Source organism: Lissotriton vulgaris, unplaced genomic scaffold, assembly GCF_964263255.1.
Source record: "Lissotriton vulgaris unplaced genomic scaffold, aLisVul1.2 SCAFFOLD_751, whole genome shotgun sequence".
Classification (NCBI taxonomy): Eukaryota; Metazoa; Chordata; class Amphibia; order Caudata; family Salamandridae; genus Lissotriton; species Lissotriton vulgaris.
Genome location: NW_028254622.1, coordinates 96,044 through 119,855, shown reverse-complemented (window position 1 = coordinate 119,855; position 23,812 = coordinate 96,044). Strand labels below are relative to the sequence as shown.

Here is a 23,812-nt window from a genome sequence, read left to right as displayed (position 1 = left end):
ATACAAATTTAACCTCAATTTCGCAAGTCACTTCTGAGCAAGAAATGTGTAAACATGGATTTGACACTGGAATAATGTTAAAACCAACCCACTGTGCCGATTACGAAAAAAGAAACCAAACCTGCAATCTTAAACACCCGCCCCCTTCCGCGCTTAAAGTGTTCTGTCATTTATTGTATTTTAACTTTTTGTTTAGATTCTAAACGGAGCGCTTGCAAACACCATGTCGAAGCTCTTCGAAGTGACGCGCTTCCTGAAAACAGGACGGCGTCGGCCCTTCCAGACAGACACCACCGTGCGTACGTCTCCACGCACGAACGTTTACCAAACAAGCGCTTGTATTATCTCAGTTCAGCTAAAGTGTGGTTTGAGCCTGCTGGGGCCAGAAAACACATGCCTTGGATTCCGCCGTGTACTTTTCCTTTGAACTACTTCAAAACACGCCCTGGAAGGCCTTACCAGCTGAGCGTGGCGCAGCTGGGAAACACATTGGCTTTGCAATGTTCAGGGCGCACTATTCGTGCCTGATTATTAGTCATGTGGACAGACTCACTCCGGCCACACGGGGCGTAAGTCTCACTGGTGCAGCACCCCAGTGCCACGAGAGACTATGGCCCTCCAGTAACAGTTATCTTCATACCCACCCGCTATTCTGGGGGCAAACAGGGGCATTTTGTTGGTCTTCAGTGGAGCCCATGTCATCTTGGCCACACTTATTTTCACCCAGCATCCCTCTTACCTGGGCACCAATTGATAAACTGTGAAGGCAATATACTGATGAAAGTAGTAATTGGGGAATGGTGGAGTACTCCAACCATAAGAATGATGCATGGACAGGTATACCTGCATAGTGTGAGTGTGCTAGTGGTTTCATCTTTGTATTGCATCGTCCATGGGCAGTATGTGGTCCAGTCAGGGGATCCTTTAAATATTCAAGAGATTCTGTATGGATGGGTAAAGCTGAAAAACAACTACTATAATTGCAGATGAATAGGTATTTGCAAAGCGTCGAAGGAATCTTGATGTAAATAAAAGATTTACATCAATAAATACAACTACATTGTGAATAAAAGATCCAACTGCTATGACATATACACTGTTTTATTAATAGTAGCCAGTAGCGTCTGTAAAAAAAAAATGGCATTCTTTCTGCAGATTTTCTCCATTGTAAGGTTAGCCGATACAAGGTTTGCCCTTTAGCACTAACTGGCTTGGGTTCAATGCTGTATGGTCTTATACGGCTCTGTCCTGCACTGTTAACTGTCCAGTTTGGTGACAGGGGGTTGCATTTCGCGCGCTGGTATGGTTGCTCCTCCCTGTGGTCACGTGTGAGGTCCATTTCTGAGACCCAACAGTAGCACAATTCAAGGACATGCAGCCTTTGCATTGCATCCTGGGAAAGAGCGGGCAGCAAGTTGAAATGGAGGTGTGTGTAGTCTCAGGCATGACGCCCAGAGAACAACCACACCAGCTGGTTAAATATAGGCCTCTGGCACCGAACTGGACATCTGTTATTACAGGACAAGGATAAAAGGTAAAACGTGTGTTGGTTACCCCTACAATGTAAATAATTGATTGAAAAAAATAAACAATTGCTACATAAACTACTATTTACTATTAATAAAAATATTCTAGATATGGCACAACAGTCTGAGCTTGTATGTACACAAGAATCTGGGGACTCCTAGCAAAAAAAAAAAAATACTATAATCTCTACGCAAACTGTGTTTTGGACCTAAACTCATTTATACATGCATGATTTAGTTTATCCCACAGGAACATCCGAGTTGCATAGAAGGCGTCCTATCTAGTAATTATACTTATGGTCTGGAAAAAGAAATAAAGGCAAGCCTGGAGCACAGTCCTGATTCACACTTTGTGAAGTTCACCTGGTACCCATCATCGGATGGTTACCTGATCGAGGGAGTTGAGTATGGATCATGGGCAGATCTCCATGATCAATATATCAATACAGAAGGACATTTATGAAATTATGGTTTAACGAGATGATTTTAAAAGAATTAATGGAAAAATTGTTTCAAAGCACCACTAATTGAATGTTGCACGGGTGACTAGAAAACTCAGAACACATTTTGTGGCTATATTGACGGTACTAAGAAATTAGAAGAAAAATTGAATCTCGGGTAACAAAAACAGCAGATCAGACCATGTGTAGAGAAAAGAGACTTTGTGCTGACCTAGTTACAAAAAGGGTAGCAACATACATAGTGAATTTCATAATAATATGAACAATAGAAAAGAAATACCATTAAGATGTATTTGCAAGTTTTCTGACATTGTAATACTCTGCAGCAATTCTGTATGAAACCTTGCATACATGCTTTTGATTTAGCAGGAGGCTAAATAATGTATTGGGACTTTTTAACTTCTAACAAAATAATTGTTTTAATAAACTAATAGAATGAATAAACCTTGTGTTATTTTTTCAGTCTGAATTGGAGGTTTTATTATTTGTTTTTGTCTGCATAAAAATACTTTCTATATTAATATTATAAACCAAATATTATAACCACAACGTGGGCTTTTACTATAAAGTAAAATTGAAAAGCAAAACGTAGGGCTAAATCAAAACGAAACTCAAACTAAAAGCCAACAAAATGAAATAATGATTAACAGCTGCTATCTCTATCAGGGCTCCAGTGCTACCAAAAATGATTCTGCCAAACACGTGGTTGATATTAAAAGATAAACATTGGGCCAGGCATCTTTTCAGAAGGCTTTTGCAATTCTTATTCAAAATATATGTTACAAGTTATATATTTGTCAAGGACTCTTTTCATACAGCTGTTGCTGCGAGTCTTGTAGCTGTGAACTAAAAATTCAAGTAATTGCATTTGTTGGACACTGAACATTTTTTTCTTAAGCTGCCACCTATAACTCCAGAGGTTTTAGTAAAATCACTACGGATGCCTGGACAAGAACAGGCCAGGAATGACCGACTTTATTGCACTGTTACATCTCGCACTCCTAGGATGATTGTCTTCATCAAGTTATAGGTGCTTTGCCTCAGTTAATGGAATAATGCAGAAATGGAGGACAGAATTGTGCAATACTGTGTCCATACTAGGAAGCAAATGAAGCCAGACTGCGGGGCATATTGAGTGGCACAGTTATCTATCAGTGTTGATATTATTACAAACACTAATACGCAAGGGGTCTCCCAACCACAGTGATTGAAAGAAAAGATACAGCTTCATCAGTTGGTATTCAAAGTGTAAGCCACCAACAATGGCTGATTTGGTCTTGCATGGCACATAAGGGACCGCGTTCTATTAACTCTCTGCTTTCAGAGCAAAGTCGAGTGTGTAAAATACACACACAGTTGGAATCTGCAGAAAGGAAGCAAACAAGTAAACTTTTCTTGTAATAAATGAAGACGTGACTAGTTTGTTTAACTCACCCTAGTTAGGCTCAAAACTTGGACGACAGCTTTTTTGTGTGCAGAGCCCCTGAAAACACCTCCTTCCATTAAGAATCAGCACCGCAGAACACTGTGGTGAGTTTCATATGTATTTTGTTCAAATAAGACCAGGAGATTCCTTGTGATTTTGGTGTACAAGGACTCAAGAATCCTGCACCTTATAATAACTGCTATTTAAAGAGCAGTCTCTGTGATGCAAACATGAGCGTGTGTATAATGAAGTAAACATTTTCATGATAAACAAAGAATTGTTCTTTACATGCAGCTGAAACTATAAATCAAGGGTACTTCAGGTTTTTCGTTCCCTGGTGCCGATAAAAGGCCACAGGAGCAAAAGTGACACTGCTTTAAATGCCCGAATACAGAAGTCAACAGCTGAAAGGTGACAAGATAACTTTTGCAAAGAGGTCTGGTGTGGCGTTTGCACACCTGTGCAGTGATTTTTCAAAATAAAGTTCCGTATTGTTTTTGATTTGCACATTATTCCGTAGATGGTGGCAAATGTGGAAAGTATGGAAAATGCATAATAACGAAAAGTTGTGGCTGGGGATTGGCGCTCTTCAGTTAATCCTGCTCATATAAATAAGGTAATAAACTAGAAATAGGATTTAAGGGGTTACATTTTGGCAGAATGGTAAAATCACACTGAAGATACCTTGTGACTATTAGGAGTGGAGAGGTGTTTCTTTGTGTAAAGTGATTGTTACGTGCAATTATTAGACATGAAAATGTGTTTTTCCAATATCAGTTGTGTTGTACTCTATCAATAAACTTGAATTTTGTTTTGCACAATAGTAATAAATGTGCGTTTATTAGTAGAGTTGCTTTAAATAATATGTTATTGGGCAACATTTATTGTCACTGCCTTGGCAAAAAACATATAAAAACACACACACCAGACACACAAATGGTATTAAATACATGTCCCCTATTATAAACAAGTGTTTTTTTTTAGATTATGTACTTTATTGGCCATTACTGTGGCATAAATATGAGCAGTGGATTGTGGTGGTATGTAGTCTAAACTTTTTGTTTTTCCTCCCTTGCACAGGAGGTAGACTTTTTGCTTGTATCTTCCAGACTTTACCTCCTACAGATGTCCCTCGGAGATGCCTCATCTTTTCTATTGTGTTTGGCTGAGAGTTTTATTATTGTGTGTGTTGATGAGACTGACATGTCTAACGTTCTGCTGAGACCTAGATTATTGTTGCTCTTTTATAAAGTAAAAATGCCAAGAAAGAACTATTTAAAAAAAAACAAGTGTTTCTTAGCACACACTTTGTTAACTGTTACTGTAACAATGACTTCATGGCAAATTGATACTTAAATGTATTCTGAAACGCATCTATTATTTGTTTTTTTGAAACAATGGCCTTAAAACACTCCTGGACAGATACGTATAAAATCCATTATTTCATTTGAGATCTTAGTTTGAATGAGCACTTACAGTCCACCTCAGTTTGCACGCTCATTTACCTTGAGCAGAAACCATAAACTCATAAAGAGTACATTTCTATGTATTACACGGCATGGAGTAATCAATAAGCAGTCTGAAGTTATTTGATCTACTGTAAATACATTGGAAAATAGTAAGGAAACTTTTCCACTAATGTATTCCTAATCACAAGCAAAAGCAATTTCATAAGTTTTTAGAGTAAAACCTTTTTTTCAAAACCATTAGTGACTCTACCAATAATACTTTTCAGTATAAAACCAGAATCCATGATTTTGAAATCAACCTCTCTTTCTCTATCAACATAGTCACAGAAAAAAGCAAAGGTTAAAGCGACATTATACTTAAGTGCTAAAATGACACTAGAAATAACTTTTAAAAATAAACTACTGACATAGAAAGCTACAGCTAGTTAATTAACTATAACTTGGGTCACATCATGCACTGCGTTACTCTTTAGTAATTTTAACAATATTGTCCTTCTTAATTGAATGAGTGATGTCATTTAACAGGTAATGTGTGACGTCATAAGCAGTGCACGATGGAGCACAAGTTATAAGTGAGTGAGGTCAGTTATGTCATAAAACAAACCTGGCCCCAGGATGCTTGTTTCCAGTCCACGGAGGACCTGGCTTGGCAGTTCGGGCTGGACTGTTCCCATGAGCCACAGGGTCAAGAGTGATTTGCATATAGCTGGGCCTGAACTGCGGTGGCGAAGTGAGCTAAAGGACCATGATGGATTCAACCCAGATCTGTGACTGAGGGTGAGTGTCTAAAAAGTTTCAGTGCTCCGTCCATCATCTCCTTGTGTTTGCTATATCATTTAACAGTCAAGAGTGATGTCATATGTGATGTCATAAGCAGTGGAAGATGGGTCACACTTTATAGGTGAGAGGGATGTCAGTCATGCAATTTAAGAGTCATGAGTGATGTAATGTGTGATATAAGCAGTGCATGATGGGGCACTAGTTATAGGGGAGTTATGTCATTTAATAGTCATGAGTGATGTAATAGGTGATGTCAAGCGGTGCGCGATAGGGCACAAGTTATAGTTAATTGGCTAAACTATAAATGGCTTTTTTTCAGTGGTTTTTCACATTAGTTCTCGTTTTATTTGAACATCTAACTGTCATATAACTTTAATCTTTGTGTTTTCCTCCTGTTGATTTGGTGTTTTTTGGATAATATTGTAAATTGGCCCATCACCGCTGCGCAGGGCCTTAGTTTTTTGTCCAGCCAGATGCCTTCACTGATAGGGAGAGGGAGAGGGAGAGAGAGGGAGAGGGAGAGAGAGGGAGAGAGAGAGAGAGAGAGAGAGTACGTCCGTGTACCTTCAAGTCTTTCTGTCGGACAGACCCCCTCTGCTCTGGGGACAGCTCCTTCTGCTCAACCTGGTCACATTTTGCTTCTGCCCATTGCAGCATACAGCATGTTGCAATGGCCCAACCTACATCAGCCACTGGCTCACCTGTTTGCCTTTGGTCTCATTTTGCTTGTACACAATGTGCACATCCTCCCTGAAAACAGTCACCCTTTACTGCATTGGGATGGTGAGGTAATTTTATTTACAAAGTGACTTTTCAGTCAGTTTTGGAGCAATTACGCTAAGATGGGATACCGTAAAAGATCACCTAAAACCACACTTGTCTCAAAACTGCATAAAATTTCACAAAACGTGTGAATTTACAGGATTCGGTTCAAAATGTGTGCGTGCATGCGCAGTCATTGGCCATCTTGTGTTTGACGTTCTTAGTTATACCTAAAGAATGCCTAAGCCCAGAACAAGATGGCTGCAGCTAGCAGTGCATGCATTAGGAGTTGCACACTGTAAGCTCAGCAGGGTCTGGAGAGCTGTCGGGTCATCAATAAAATTAAATGCATACCAGGAAAAAATAATTCGGAATACATTCATCATCAATGTTGACACGTTCATCAATGATTATTCGAAAATTGGTAAAAGTTTAGCCGATAAAGGATTCTGAATGCCCCATGGAAAGTGCAGTGTATCCTTACATGTAAAGGTCCTATTGCACCACAATAATAAGGATATGTTTGTACGTATAAGTAAGCTAAACAATGGGCAATTACGTATTATGGTTCTCTAGGGGAGTATACGATGTTGTGACTTGGCACTTTGCATATTTTCTTCTTTTAACCCCTTGCGTGCGGGGCGTATTCCCCGCCTGTGCTGACTCCGCCTTGCGCGGGCGGAGTCATGACGGAACGGTTCCGTCTTCAGCACAGCTCAACCGACGCTGATGACGGAACCGTTCCGTCATCAGCATGGAAGGGGTTAAAGTTCAGGTTTGTGAAGAGCAACGCTGCCAAAGTTTTAAGAAAAAAATAAAGAGCAGCAGCAAAAAAAAGTGACCTAACACAGTTGCAGTAACATTCCTCCACCACACAGGTCAGTGAGCATGCTGTGTTTTACTGGTTCCGGGAAGGAGTGTAACCGTCTTCCCTTACGTCACAAGTACCAGAGCTGGATGGCCAGCAGCAGGGAAAGAAAAGCATGCAGCTTGTTAGGAACGGCTGTTGTTTTCCCCACTGTCATTTAGGGCTGGCAGCCATGAGTAGCAGTGGGGACAACAATGCTCCCACTGGAATACCAGCAGCAGGGAACATCATGGGAATGGTGCAAAATGCCATAGACAAAGTTTATAAGTCGCACACCCCTTGTTCTTTAATGCCACTGTGTGATGATCATGACATGATAATCAACCATAAGTCAGAGCGATTTGCATATGTAATCAGATCCCCATAACAAGATATCTATTAAATATTTTATATTCCATTTTTTTAAGCAGGAGGATGCATATTTTAAACTACCATATATTCCTGCTGTAAACAGCAGCATAATGTACTCAGAGACACTGGAATTAACAGATTCCGAGGCTGTGGCATTTTCCACATCATTATGGATTTGCAGAACTCGCCACATAATCTGACTTTTAACAAAAAAAATTTGTTTCAAGCTCAAACGTATCCAAATTTACGATAAAATACTGCCACATGTGTTACGCAGTGGAAGGCCATCTGAAAAGGTTAACTGCTGAATATTATATTTTGCTGTTAAGGTGAAACTAATGACGTGAAACCTCAACCAGCTAGTGTTAGCTTATATAATATATCCAGTACTTGTATAGCGGACAAATCACCACCGAAGATTAACCGCTTGCATGCTGATGACGGTCCCTACGGCGCTCGTGTGCTGATGACGGCTGGGGGCCATCATAAACCCGCCCACTCGCGATTTTGCCACACAGGCGCAGAATCGTGGCCGCATGCAAGGGGTTAAGCAAGCTATTGCCCAGCGTTGCATGGTGCTGGGCAGACCCTGCCATCAGAGCCGGGGATCGAACCGTGATCCCCAGCGTCCAGTGTCAGTCGCCCTGGCCGCAGCGCACCTCTCCCACATAATAAAAATTTCAAAATAATACTGACATTAAAAAAGTGCTGCATGCCGCATTTTTCTTGCCACATAATTTAGTGAACACTGCACAAAAACTTGAGCCTCCTCGGCCACATAATTCCAGTGGTCCTTACTGTACTCCTTTCCAGCCTTCTCGTTGCTAGAAATCTGTAATTCACCACTAATCATTTAAGGGTTCCAGAGTAGCGTGCTACTCGCCGAAAAAGCGATCGACACCGAGTCAGGGGTAGTAAGCGCTATATAAATGCAATTACAATATAATAATGTATTTTCTGCAAATTATGCAACATATGTAATTTATCGTTAGGGCATTGTCCCTATGAAACATTGGTGTTAATACTAAGTATTTACGAGGTCCGTTGGTTACGTCACAATACTTGACAGAAAAAAAGGGGCCCAAAAAAAAATACAAGTTAAAGAGAGAGAGAGCGAGAGAGAGAGATACCAACAAGTCGGAAGTGGAATTAATAAAATAATGACTAGAAACTCAAGGCCTCCGTGTGCGGAGGAAAGGCGGTGTGTGCGCCTTTAAGCAGTAATCCCTTTAAAGCTCGACGACACCAGCCATCGCGGTGGGAGGAGTATCGCAAGAGCACTCTGCCCTCCCAGCTGCACGTCCAACAGCTCACAGACAGCAGCGGTACACGCCTACAGGGACAGGCCACAGACACCAGCACTAATCCCCCCCCTCTCCTGTCGGCCCACCCCTAAAGACACAGCCCACAGGGAAATACGAGGCAAGCCGATGCACTGCTTAGCATGCAAGGGAGGAGGAGAGAGAGGCCTAGTAGCTTGCTTGCCAGGAGACGTGCCTTCTAATCTCACGCTACCGCGCTGAGTGAAGCCACCACACATCATGCCATACCACCCACGGCAGAACACCACATAACACCGACTCAAAACATACTATGCATAACAAGACCAAGCCATGCCTTAACACAGCAAAAAAAAAAATGCACACGGTACAACAGCCTGAGGCTGAAACAGCCAAAAGATTGGAGCCAAGGAAGGATGGTGAATAAGGGGTGGGGGTTGGTCGAAAAATATATATATAAATAGCTATTCCAGCTCTTCCAGAGTAGAAGTGAAATTATAAGGTTTATGAGTATCAAATACAACTGCGATATAATATGAATTAACATAAAAAATAACCTAACCATAGAAATATTTGTATTAAGCAAAAAGAAAAGCAGCCAAACTCAATATGGGGCCGCCTCTAACATATTCTATAACCCACCCACACCAAGTCAAAGACCACAAAACCCAATCCAACAAGATACCACATCACCTAACACCACCTTACACCATCCTCCATCACACACGCCAACATCGCCTTGTTCCTCAAAACAAAACAAAATTGTGTTGCTCATAACTGCCCCAGGTGGGAAACAATATTATCCACCACCCTGTCCTTGGCCCCTTCACGTAACCAATGTCATATCATACAGCTGTATCTAGAGCCCACCTTTCAAGTTCATTTGTTGTTCAGTGCTCTAAATGTTATCCCTAACCTGCTGTCGCGATAAACAATGCCGCCAGCTAAAAATAACGTAAGGCACTTGTTAACATTTCCAATACACTCTCTCTCTTTCCTCCTTGTGTCGTAGACCCCACTTTAATGTATCTTGTATTGCAATGTAACTTTATGATCTTTCCTCCTTGTGTCGTAGACCCCACTTTAATGTATCTTGTATTGCAATGTAACTTTATGAAAAGTTAAATAAAAACATTTTTTACGTGATTTTCCACCCCATATGACAGAACAAAACACACTATAATCCATCAGCCACACCACATAACACTGACCTTTGCCAGTCTAAGGCATCGAACATATCAGTCTGCAATGCGCAGCGCAGTGAACCACTACAAACCACCTTGCACCACATCTCCCAGACCAACAAGTTAACTACCACGTCGCACTATACGACAACACCGGCCTGTCGTTTGGGAACACGGTGGGACCACCAGCTGCAAGATGAGGGAATACTCATGCAGCCAACTCCTACACCACACCGCACCAGTGAATACCATCACATACCACAGTTAAATCTATTGGCACATCATGCACACTTTCCTATTCACAAAGGTCAGCGCTTACATTGCAGGAGCAGCATCCCCTGCTCACAAAGAGGTTGGTGGAGGTGAACCTCAAGAAGAAGGTAGGAGGTACCAGGACAGGGAGCACATGGAAGATGTGAGCAAAAACAGACCCACCTACCATTCCCGAAACAACACAAGCAAGATGAACACACAAAACTAGTAGGGACAAATGCTCTCGGGGTCAGACGGTACAAAAAACTTCTGGCTACGGTGCCCTCACTGTGGCAGCCTCCTAGTCATGAACTTGTCATATTCGATATTCTGTTGCTCTTTCAGACTACCTGTTGTATGACAAGTTGTGCTTTATGTATATATGTCTAATTATGTACCTATTTTTTCATGATGCTGAACCTATAATGTATGCTGTTGACAACCTTGTATTTCTCACGTCTCTTATATTTTGCCATCTACTCTCACCGTCTCCAAGTCTTGACCTTTGTAGTATTGTTCAAAAATTCTGTTCTGCCAGTCAACGTTTCGCTCTTTTTCAGAAATGTTATAACTCCCGGCACCCACACTTTTTCAATCCATATTCTCCAACCTTTAATTCATAGTCTTCAGTTGTCACTGCGGCTCTTTTCCGCCACTGCTTGTTGGATTAACGTGCTGTCTACTAAATGTCCTTCCTTATCTAGTTATTTCTTCGTAATACGCAACCAGTACTAGTGGCTGTTGGCAGCCATTATGTATTTGCTTGCCCTTTACTTTTGTATACCTCCCATATAGTGCAATCCTCTCTACTTGTGGAATTAATTACCAATGTTGTAAAGGCAATAGCCTACCATGTTATGCTGTCAGTCAATGCATATGTTGACCTCTACCTGGAGCTCACACACCTTTCTTCGGGACAGTGCTCTGAAACTCCGTCGAGTGGAGTTAGGGCTTTATAAATCAATAAATTGTGGGTACAAACATACAGGTTGTGCCTGTGGGTCATGAAACTGAATTCCATATGGTGTACCTTTAGACTCAACCCACCCTTATGGTTATAAATATCAACAGCACCAAGGAGGAGCTGAAAATAGTGAAGACTGTGCTATATAAAAACACCAAAAACCCTAACCATCCTGAGCGTTGAAACCCACAGTATCTAGGGCCCCCCAAAACACTCAACTTGGTCGACTACTCCAACACTTACATGAGACCCCCTGCTCCTATCATCTTGCTTTATAAATTACAATTCCAAATGTATACAGTCTACAGTGCTTAATTTGAGGAAAAAAAATGTTTTTTTTAAACTACCGAGCAAAACAAATTGTCAGAGGCCCACAGCAGGCGCTATCAAATCTTGGGGTGCAGAAAACCAAGATTGTGTATTCCTGATTTCACCTTATGAATCTTTAAAACACCACAAGACACTTGCTGCCTCTTTCAGGTTCTTTTTCATTTTCTTCTCCCTTTGTCACTGATTTCCCATTTTTCTCTTCCTCATTCATTTTCCTTTTTGTGTTTTTCTCTCTCTTGGTCTGGATCAAAGTTTGTTGAAGAAAAAAAGTTCTGGTCCCTAAAAATGGCAAGAAACACATCCACCAATAAGGTGACATTTTTTATTATGGTCAGTCATGACAAAGATCATTAAGATATGGGGTGGCCTGGATTAAGCAGTATGAACTGACCTAAAAACACGGCTGTAAGTTTCTAAGCAACCCGTACGACACTGAAATGAGTCACTGAGCTCTGAAATAGATACCCTTTATAAACTGCAATAGTTATCATTACGACTGGTGTACATTACCCCTGCTCTCGGGAACGGCAATGGTTCTCACTTGCCCAGAGAATGAAGTGGGGGAGTTGACCCAAAATACCCTCAGTAAAATTGGATTGTTCCAAATGGATTCATTTGAAAGACACAGGAAGAATAAACAATCAGAATCCTTTGGTGCCCGACTATGAAACTCACTAAGCCCAGACTGAGAAACCAATCAATGTTATCCTTAAAACCAAATTTAAAACAAGCCCCTTTAGAAAGCTCTTTTTGGTCCTAAAAGACGCTACAGATTCAACCCCTAAATAGAAAACATGCTCCAAAGAAGGGCAATACATTCTGGTATGAAGCACAACAAACAATATTCATCTGTCAATAACAGACTTTACTATTAGGCAACTCAATTTTGCCCGTTTTACCAACCGCAGAACACACGGCGGGCCTCAGCAATGCTGAGATGTCAAATCAGAATTCTAGAATACACCCAAATTTCCGTAACATGTGCATTAACCCATAGGGATGTCTCTTATTAATAAAAATGAGGGTTTTACATAAGTGGTGGAGCACAAATGGTGCCTTAACATGCAGTGAGAGCAACACGAGGTACCTATGCTCAAACTCTTGTAAACCACGGCCATCTCAGGAAGAAAGTAAATTTAACAGAAGGTAGAGAGGGAAAAGTTGTATTATTTCGCACACACCATTTGTAGAATGAGAACAGTAGTAACTGGAAGAGCAGTTGCCAGGTTTACCATAAGCGGTGTTGCTCACGCGAATGAGTAAAAAGGGCTGACAAGTCTTGCAGGAACTCGAACTTGTAGGGTGCTCAGAGATTCCATAAAGGACTCCATTCAATTTAGGAGCAATTATATCAACTCAATCGTGGAGTCTGGCAGAGATCTTGAGGGGGGGGGGCTCAAAAATGGAGCAGACTTCTAAAATTGCAACTTGTGGTCAAAGCATACCATGACATCAGAGATCTCATGTTGCCCCATTCACATTTCGATCAGATCTCGCTAAACCTAATAGCGCAAAAATGCAGACCATGAGTTCTGGACTTGCCAGGACAGTCCAGGGATATTGAGATGTGTGCCATGCTTCCTACACTTTTCAATGAATTAAACATGACTTGGCTTTGCCGAGAAGGTCTGATGGGCACGCGCATTAGAGTTCACAGGCCAATAAGGCCCAGTTTGGGCCCAGCACCCTGCTAACTGAAACTGAGCCCACGACATGACTGGACGATTTATCTTTTTAACTATTTAATTATTATCTTAGTTCACAAATCAAAAACACAGACAAGTCACTATTAGAAAGCAAAAATTCACAAACCTTATGAGTAAACGTGAAACATATTGAATCATCTAAAGACACACTTTCTTAATATGATCAATTCGAGATATTTCTCACAATAATATTGCATAGTAATCATAAACCTCATTGCATACTATTTACACATTGCTGGTTGCGTGTTTGCGTCACATGTCGCTAGAGGTTTACATTTTTTTCTTGCTACCAAACCACATTTGTGAAACCCCACCACCATGGTAGTCAGAGAAAGGCCGAGGGCAGGATGATCCCAGTCTAAATACTTGCATCGCTGCTGCCAAGCCAGATCGCCTACAACACACATATCGTGCAAGTCTTCACAATACCAAAGACCAGTGTGTTGTTGAAAAGGCCACTTTATTTGGTCAGGTCTGCAGTAAATCAACCTCATAAAACGCAATTCATGTATGAAAAACCCCAAGCCTCACTAATACATGGTAACAAACCTGACAACCCCCCTCCCTGAAGGTTCACTCCCCCATATAACCAATTCCTACCCACAGCTCTCACACACCCCATCTTATTTTCCTATTTAACATCTCACGTCCATTCTTGCTACAGCCAGCTCACCCAAGGATGCCCCAATACTCTTCAGTCTCGCGCTTAACCAGCTACAACAGTCCCTGCTCTGTGCTCCTGCTCCTGAGGGAAGGATACACCAGCTTGTGACTCACCATCCCCCCACTACCACCCATAGGCAATGAAACTGCACCTGTCCTGTTGTGGAGAACAACCCAAGCATACCCCACCCCATCCCAACCAACAAAATAAAACGCATTGTTCCTCTCACCACCCTACACAAGCCAAATAGGCGGTGGGTGGATCAAAAATTCCTTTCTGACTCCACCTTCCCCAGCTTTCTAAAACTGCCTACACTACTGCCCACTGGATCAAGGGTCAGCGAAGAGGCTGGCTCCTGACACAGGGCCCTATTATAAATTTGCTACAAACCCCACCCTCTCTGACCACCCTAGTTCCACTTGTCCAAATCACCCCGGAGGGACCGGCCTGCAAGACTAGGCTCCCCCCGGATCCACCGATGACTCCAGACCATAACAGCACAACTTTACACGTGGTGTCCATGCTCAAATGCTGTACATGGTCTTGTTTGTATGGGCCCTCTTCTGCAGCACAATCAGACGAAACGGCTGTAATGACTATTATTGTCTCTCCTTTCGTCAATCATGAATCATAGCAGACAGAAGGTAATTTGTGGACGAGGGTAGGCGGTGTATTTACAGTAACTGCATGTTTGCAGTGTTACTTTATAGCAATAAGAGAGCTTTGCACTTTCTCACAGCTTACTACAATACAATACATCGATTCCGAAAGGATGCGCCATGAATGGCTGTGTTACCCTTCAATGTCACTGAAAACCCATGTACACCTCTCTTACGCCTGCCTAGTTCTGGGTGCCTGTGTAATGAGCTGCTCCAGATTAGGTTTTATTTTTAATTCTGGGACTTTTAGTCTTGGCTCTATAATGGAATAAACAAAACTACACTTCCCAGCATTCAAAGAGAAAACAGGTCTGGACCAGCTAATCACGCATGTGACACTTGGCAGGTCTTACCATACTTTTTAAACTTTATTTAAAAGTATTCCTCATCTCAGGCAGGTTATCCTGGCCTGTTTTATCGTTTGCAAAGCCCTGCTAGTTACACTTTCGCTTTTACATTAGTACCTCTGAATGCGACAAAAAAGTATTCAATGAGCTGCAGAGGTAACATTGGTTTTATACGCAAAACAAATAAACCAACGGCCCAACTCATGTCTAGCCAATCCCGGTTTCAAAATGTAGTCACCATACAGGATACTAAATATGAAAAGCATCGGGATAGGCTGATCAACCAATGGCGTCAACAGTAAACGATTGGGGGGGGGGGGGGCTGAAACTTTTACATGTCACAAACTTTCATGGTCCTGCGGCTGCGGGGGCCCCAGGAGGGTCTGCAGATGGCCTGCGTTCAGTTCTAGCTGGCAAAAGTCAACATGGTCATGTGTGCAGAAATAGGCTCATAAACGAGGCTCCCGCGCGCGCTCTCGCTCTGAGCCCCAAAGCCCAACTTCTTTTTCTCGACACTCAACATTTTAGCCAGGCACGTGAACGCTGGGCCCTCAAAGTATCCCTGCAAAATCAGCAATGTCCCCAGATGACCAGCGTGCACAATGTAGGAGAAAACAAGTCCTCAGGGGTCTGTTTTCACAATCGAGCCAGGGCTCACGTTTCACTGAAAATACACACAGCCCCTGAACTCCTACCCCGCCCCCTCCCTCACGGAGCTCGTCCCCCCCCCCCCCCCCCCCACAAACTTTGGAGAAGGCGGAGGGGAGGTGCTGGCTACAGCTCAGTAGACAGTAAACACAGCCCAAAGACCCGCCCCTTTAGCCAGAAATCTAGGAGGCGAGGCAGCGTGGCTTTTAAACTTCAGTGAGTTCCATAACTTTCATTTCACAAAAGGAACCGGCGTAAAGATGGTGGAGCGCATGATTCGCTCGCGAGGGTACCCGGTGCCCATCTTCAAATACAAACAGAGCTTGTTACAGGAAGTTCAGGCACACACAGGATCCGGTTTCGTTGATAGCCCAAGGCGGCCTCTTCCCCCAGCTACCTCCCCCTCTGCACAGGAAATGTTTGTGTCTGAAAGATCAGGAGCGCAGATTCCCTGCCCAGGGTGCGATTGGACCACTCACTGCACCCAAAACGCTCCACTCGGTTGCCTAACTATCACTTGACATTAGGGACCGGAAGTATTTATGTGGCCGTTTCAAGGAGCTACATGAAAGAAGCCATGTCACAGCGCTAGATCACAGAAACGTCTATCGGAAAGGCGGTCAACAGACAAATGCGCTCCCAACCCAGTGAAAGCGGTAACCAGAGGGCCGAAACAAAATGGAACCAGGCCTAAAGACCTAGATACTTCAAAATTAAGCCTCAGGACCCAATGGAGCCAGTGACATAGGGGCCACCTTCAGTCAGTCCATTTTTTTTACCCGACACAACTCTGCATCGCAGGCACACACAATTGAAAGGAAAGTTACACAATTAATACAACAGTTAGACAAAGAAACTGACTTGCAGAAGATGTTTAGAATGTCATTGTTCTCCACAACCCTGCACTGGTTGAAAATGTCGCTGCAGAAAAGGGCGGCTTGTTCAAACGAGTTTAGTAAGCATTTCCTTCTGTATCTCCTGATTATTTTTAATGACCGCGTTGAGTACTTGGAATACCTACTACCAAACTCTGCTGCTTAGCTTTAAAATTCTAAAATAAATATATTTAACTTGACCCCACGCCCTTTCTTCTCAACATCAAGGCATTGCTAACCCTGCTTTGTGTGTCGTGCGTTTTGTTTCTTGCCGCTCGGAGTGAACTGCAGTGGAGGCGCTGTTTGCTTTTCTTGTCCCTTGATGGTTAATTCAATAAAGCAAACTTGCAGCTTCTCTTAAATGTGTATTTGCAACATGTAGGATGGCAACTGCTGCGAGTTTAAATTGAAGAGAAGCCGGCCTGACGCTGATCATGCAGAAATGAATGGACACCCGAAGATGCTTTCTTTGTAGTTCCTAAAATGCCCCATGGATGTAAAGGCCGTACGAGTCAATGGATCTCAATTAAAATGCATCAGTTTCACCACTCTTTTGCTGAGGTACTGGAAAGGCAGGCAGGGATGTTAAGCATCGTGGTCGTGCGGGGTTGAGGGGGCGGGGGTTGCAACCCGACCCTTGTCCAAACTGCGATTGCAAAGACAGAAAGCAAGGGGGCTGGCTGCGTCCTTGATAATTCCAGTGAGGTGCGTGGGAGGGTGGGCGACTCCCCCGCCAGATGCGCCGACTTGAAACACACATTAAGTGAAGTGGAGACAGCAGCATGTAAAGGCAGTGCAGGTCTCCCAGCCAGTGACAGAGGGGGCGTGCAGAGTGAGCACACAGCCGCAGCTCCTCCCCTGGAAGCAGTGCGCAGTCACCAACATCACCACCTTATTTTTATAGTGTAACACACCCCGCTTGTGGGCGCGGAGATTGGTACACCTGACAGGAAAAGGCACAGAGTTACACTGTTCAAGAAGGCATTGTCAGGGATAGGCCCACCCACAAACCATCTCGTGTACCAGGCGGCAGTACTAAGAACTAGAAAAAAAATGAAAGGTGTGTGCGTTAATGTGACTGTAAACCCAGCAGGCATAGTATGTGTGTGATACTTCGCAGACAGGGAGTCAAGCAAATGCTTCACGGCGTGCCGAAAGCATGCTGAGTTAGAAATGTGATACAAATGTGTAAACATCTAGCTTAGACACTCGGTAAAAGCACATGCATTGAAAAATGTGCACGAGCTGAGCACTTCCATCCTTATGTTGTAAAACAGTGAATACACCACAAGGAACAGCGAGACAGGAATACATGTCGGAAAAATAATAATTGTGCAACACCTGAATAATCCCTAGCATCGACACTAATTGTACTCAAACACGCGCCACAAAATGACCATAACTAGATTATCGGTCTCCCACGCAGGGGACACACATCACAGAGGGGACACACATTTGCCCAAAGTTTTCACATCCATGGCCCGTAGACTGTAGCCCCGCCCCACGGTACACCCCGCCCCACTAGCACTTTTTTAATGTAAACACAACACCTCTGTACCATGCCGAATGAGACTAGGTTTCCAAGTCGTGGTGCGATCGCGCAGCCTGGGGTGAACTTCCTCGGGGGCAGCAGCGTGCAGAGCTCTAATACCCCTCAGGAAGCGCTGCACGTTATGCCACAATTTACTCATCCCATTCTAATACATTTTTTGCAAAGGTAGAAACGTTGAGAGGAAGGTGCATGGTATGTCAGCACTGCATACAGAGAAACGCTAGGCATTTAAAGACACGGCAGACAGCGTGGGAACGATGTGACAAAGATAATGCACACATGTATAAACTTGCTTACCAGACCTGGGAAAATTGAACCAATGCGCTTTGTGGCATTCAAGGATGCAGGGGCAGACCTTCGTAGAACCTACACAGGTGGCCACCACATATGAATGTGTTATTTACTTGAGATGATGGTATACACCATTCGATACAGAATTAAAAAAACAGTGCATGGCTAGAACCCACCCCAGGGGTGACTCTTACAGGGTAACTTTGTGTCCATGGCGCCACCCGGCGCGTTGTTCATGGCAGCGTGCCCCCCTTTGTGTCCCTGCTCCTGCCCCCAGCCCACCACAACTCCCAAGGTCTTACCATGATGAGTGTGTGGTTCCGCTGCTCGGTCGCCTCCGCCTGCTCCTTGCCAGGCTGCTGCTGCTGCTTGTTCCCCCCGGGTCCGGGCCCCCCTGATCCTCCGGGGCCCTTGCGGCTGCGCTGCTCCAGGCTCCGCTGATAGAGGCTCACCGTGTCCCGGCGCTCCATGTCGCGCTGCTCCGCCTGGCCGTGCTGGTAGCGGCTCTCGCAGTGGCCATGGTGCCGCCGGCAGCCCTCGATGCGCTGCCGCAGCCGCTCCACCACCGCGCTGTGCTTGGGCACGGCGCCGCTGCAGCCAGTGCCCGGCGCATGGGGGGGCGGCGCGGGGCTGCCGCTGTCACTGCCCAGGGCACCGAGCAGGGCGGCCCCTCCGCCCACCAGGCACAGGCTGGAGGAGGCAGCAGCAGCAGCGGGGGCCGCGTAATCCCCCATGCCGCTCCCCGCGCACACTATTTTGGAAGAAGTTTTCTGGGCCACCTCTCGAAAGACCCCCAAACACCACCCCCCACTCTTTCAGTCCTCCTCGCCTCCTCTCAAGCCGGGAGCTGATGGGGGTTACAAGAAATCATGCCCCTCATGCATGACGGCGGGTCTCCTTCCAGTCTGGAATAAAAGCGTGCACCGGTGAATCTCCAAAGAGGGAAGGGGCAGGAAGGGATCCCCAGGCAGTTCCAGTGCCCCGGCGGCAGGGTCTCAGCCCTTCGCCAGGCTCCCTTTCTCCAGGAGCTGCTATGGGGTCAGGTTGAACACCACTTGTAAAACTGTCTCCTTCCAACCAGGAAAAAAAAGTGACTCTCAGAAGAGTAGGAGGCTGGCAGGAAGGACTGTAACTGCTCCTGTGCCCCTTCGCACCTCACTCGCTGCCTACTTTCTTCCTCTTCTTCATGTTTGTGCATTCCACTTTTTGGGCAGATGAGCTCCAGGGGAGTTGGGGCATTCTTTCCGAATGCAAAGATCCAGTGTGTTTACGAACAGCAGAGATCTGCGGGTCCAAGAGTCCACTGGGGCGCGATGCGCGAGGGTCAGGATGAAAAGTTGATGTTTTCAAAGAAACAACAGGATTCCCCGGTGAGAAAGTCAATTAACACATTGACACACTGACTGCTTCTGCAAGGTGTGATACTCTTAATCTATAAGAGACTCGTGGTGCATAAAGACGAGAGCCATGCAAAATTGGATAAATGAAAGATAAACAGTGGAGCGTCCTCAGTAAACCACGGTTCTTTGAAAACACGTCCCCCTCACAAAAATAAAAAGTTTGTATTCGACCAACCAAGCGGGTCTAAAACAACTTTCAAGACTCGGTTTAATTGTGAGGTGTGAGTAAATGCAGGGGGAAACGATAGGAACAACTTGAGGGTAAAATCCTCACAGTGAACGAATTTAAACTGAACACAGTCCTGGAGACCAGCACAGAGGTTTCTGGCAGAGCTGCCTGGTGTGCGTGTATTATGCTGCTGTTCCTCCCGCTGCTACCACCATCACAATGAGACAAGGCTGGAGGCCGCCTCCCACAGGCAGGCGGAGGGATACCACCGGCACTACTGTAAACACCAGAGACAGGAGGGCAGGTCTTGCGGAAACGCCATCACGCCGACCTACAATCATAGGGGCAGCATCAAACGCGGCGGCCATCTTGTAGCGCAAAGGTGAACTGGTAATTACTGGGCAACTGGTCCGTCCAAAACAATGAAACAAGTCTAAATCGCGCAAAATTTGAACAGAAATGTCTAATTGTCTTGTAGAGTTATTTACCATGTACATTAACTAAACTGTTATAAGTAGACGTTGTATTACTAATACAATGTCAATGCTACACATGGTTTGTTTGTACCTAGCGACAAATTGCGTAGAAACGTTTCCGAGTCAATATGTTTAACACTTTCTCAAATTGCCTGCTGCAGAGTGAATTTTATTCTCTTCGTCATTTATTGCTGATTCCTATTGGATTGATTGTCTGTTGCACGCGGTGGGCGGGACGTCCATCATTCCGAAGAGCACGCAATTTAAAAGGCAGCAGAGTTTAGAACTTGAGCGCCTCCTCGCAGGTTTCCTCCATCTACTCGCCTCCGATTACAGTGGACAAGAGGCTGCGTGTGCAGTGGTCAGCTTTTAACCCACCTTTTGCATTGTTTGTTTATGGAAAGCTCGATTATGATGGAGTGTGAGATGCGATGTATTTAAGAGCTAGTGCAAGACTTCATAAACATAACCGTGTGTTTTCAGTACTAGAAACAAACAACAATATTATTATTAACCCATTCACTGCAACCGACCCCCACGCTTTTTTTTGGCTATTTGGGGTACTTTGCGTATAGGCTCTGTAATAAGGACTGCTCTGCAGGATTTCTTCAAAAGAATATTTATTCAAAAAGCAGGAACACAGGATGCATCCACATATACTGAATCCTCACTGGTAACTGACTACTGACAACATAGAATACAATGATGTAATATGGAACACATGTACTAGTAACCTAGTGTTACGTTGACAGTTTTCTCTAACAGTTTGCCTATTGCGCATTGTCCCCTGTGTACCCCCTGCCGCGCTACTTACATTATTTGCTTATATTGCGTCAGATGGCTTGTCCTATGACATTTGAGCCTGTTTGAGAGTGGCGTTGAGAGTTGGTCTGTCCATGTAGAGGGCTGGTGACCGGAGCGCTGCCTAATGTACCGGTGTGTCATAATACTACAAATAAAGCACGTTTGAATTCACTTGCCTGGAGCATTATTTAACAATTTTGGAGACGAGGACGGAACGACACACCGAAGAATCCACGACTGGTGAAAAGTGAAACTGAAGGAGAAGGCAGCGCGAGGCCTCGGGAGTAGGGCATGGACATGCAGGAACGATTTATGAGCAGAGAATAAGCGATGTCACCAGATCTTTTGGTTGAAGATTGAATTTTGAGTTTCCGAAGGAAACAAGGTGAATAAACTGAGGAAGACCTGAGGCTTTAGAGCTGACATCGCCGAAATCTGGAATGAGGTGAGTTGCGAACGCTGGGGAAGGAAAAGTGATCGGTGAGGGAACACAGTTAATCCCCTGCAGCCGTGAGTGAAACTGATTGAGGAGACGCGTCTAGCGTGTGAGGAAAAAACTAGTCTCAGATCCCCAGCGCGAATCTGGAATAACGTGATGACATAACTGACGTAAGGGGGCCATTTTGAGTGAGGAAGTCTCCGAGCCAGTTACTTGTGTGAGGGAAATAATAGCGTGAGGTTAAACTGAAGTGAAGCATTGACAGCACCTCGCAGTTCTTTATAAATAAATAAAAAAAGGATATAACAGCACTTGTGCGGAGAAAATACATGTAAGAATATCTTAAACAAAAATAATTGTGGAACTTCATTGGAAATAAAATAAAAGAAGGACTGTATTAGGGCAAAATAAAATAAGGAAAAGATTTTTAGTGGTACATTCAGGGAAAAATCTCTACTATTTCAAAATGGCAACAGGCAACTTATACAATCTACCACCCCCACAATCATTCTTAAAAGGAAAAGGGGAACCGGAAATTAAATGGGAAGAATGGAGGGAGTTCTTCAATAATTACATAACAACTTTTGACAAACCAGAAGAAGCCTTACCACCTGAGGAAAAGAAAAAGATACTGTTACACTGTTTAGGGGCAGGTGGCTTGAGAGTGTATAACAACATTGCAAAAAAGACAAGTGGCGTAAATGAAGGAGATGTGTTCAATAATGCCATGGAAGATTTGGACAATTATTACAAGCCTACAGTGTGTGTAGCAGTTAATAGATATAAATTTTATAGGCGAAAACAGGAGAAGGAAGAAGGTATAGAAGACTATATTTCCGCCTTAAAAAATTTGGCACTGACATGCAAATTCGAGAACATGCATGATGACATGATAAGAGACCAAATAGTAATGTGTGCGGCTAATCCCGACATACAGGACGCATTATGGGCTAAAGGAGAGAAACCACTCAAGGAAGTAATTGAAATAGTAAAGAAGAAAGAATTAACGGGTCGTTGTGCTAAAGCAGTCTTAAAAGAGGACGAGAATAGGAAGGAAGATACAGGAATAGTAGCTAAAACAAGCGGAAGTAGGAAGAAGCACTTAATAAGGTAAAATGTAAAGGAGGAAGATAATGATACAAAAAGTGAAACTAGAAAATACAAAGATCTGAAATGTTTCAGAAGTGGAAGTAAATGACACTTGGCAGATAATTGGGAATGCCCAGCAAGGAACAGTAAATGTACCCAATGTGGATTGGTAGGTCATTCTCAGAAGGTGTGCTACAGGAAAGTTAAAGGGAAAATGAAGTATGTGGAAGTGAGCGAGGAAGAAGAATCAGAATCGTCGGACGAGTCAGAATACAACCTCTGTGTGCTCGTCATAACCGAAGGAGATAGCAATGACAAGGAAGAAGAGCATGTAAAAAAACCTGAGTGTGCCATCAGCATGGGTGGAGTGGACTTAGACATGATCGCTGATTCTGGGTCAGATTGCACAATTGTAAACGAGAATGTGTGGAAAAGTAAATTGGCAAGAAAACTAGGAAAAGAGTTAAAGGAAGCTAACTTAACCCTCAAAACATACACAGGTGAAATCATTGAACTGGTTGGATGTAGAGAGATGGAATTGAGTTTCCGAGGGAGAAGTACCTGGAGTAAGGTATATATCTCGAAAAAAGGGATTTCGGTACTGGGATGGAGAGAGCAAAGTAAATTAGGAATAACACTAAATCCCTACAATTCTCAACAAGTGGATTGGGAAGTTCAAAACGGAGAAAAACAATATAACCCTCCTGTGTTGTTGAGCGAGAGGACTTCACAGGCCAAGGACAATGATGGATGGAAAAAATCTGCAAGTAGAGATGGAAGAACAGGTGTAGCAACTGTGGGAAACGACAAAATAAAACTGGGTATTTACAAGGAAAAAAATGATGAAAAACACAAAAGTAAAAAAGGCGAGATCAGGAAAGGTGAAGGAGTAAAAGTGGAAGAGAGTGAACTGGTTGAAAAGGGACAATGCATACCAACACAACTCAAGGGGATAGAAAAGGACTTGGGTCTGGAGGAGCTAGAGTACAACAGCGAGATGGATTACTATGACTGGCTATATCTTGGGACATCATAAAATG

At 43.7% G+C, this 23,812-nt stretch overlaps 1 protein-coding gene across 2 annotated transcripts in view; it reads right to left on the bottom strand.

Annotated features, from left to right (window-relative positions):
- MAML3 (mastermind like transcriptional coactivator 3) overlaps positions 1-20,182 on the bottom strand; it is a 519,669-nt gene extending 499,487 nt beyond the window's left edge. For both annotated transcript variants that reach the window (XM_086951706.1, XM_086951707.1), the window contains exon 1: positions 18,698-20,182. In XM_086951706.1, the coding sequence (XP_086807832.1) occupies positions 18,698-19,129 (432 nt within the window). In that variant the 5' untranslated portion in view covers positions 19,130-20,182. The remainder of the gene's footprint in view (positions 1-18,697) is intronic.
- Positions 20,183-23,812: the final 3,630 nt, after the last annotated feature.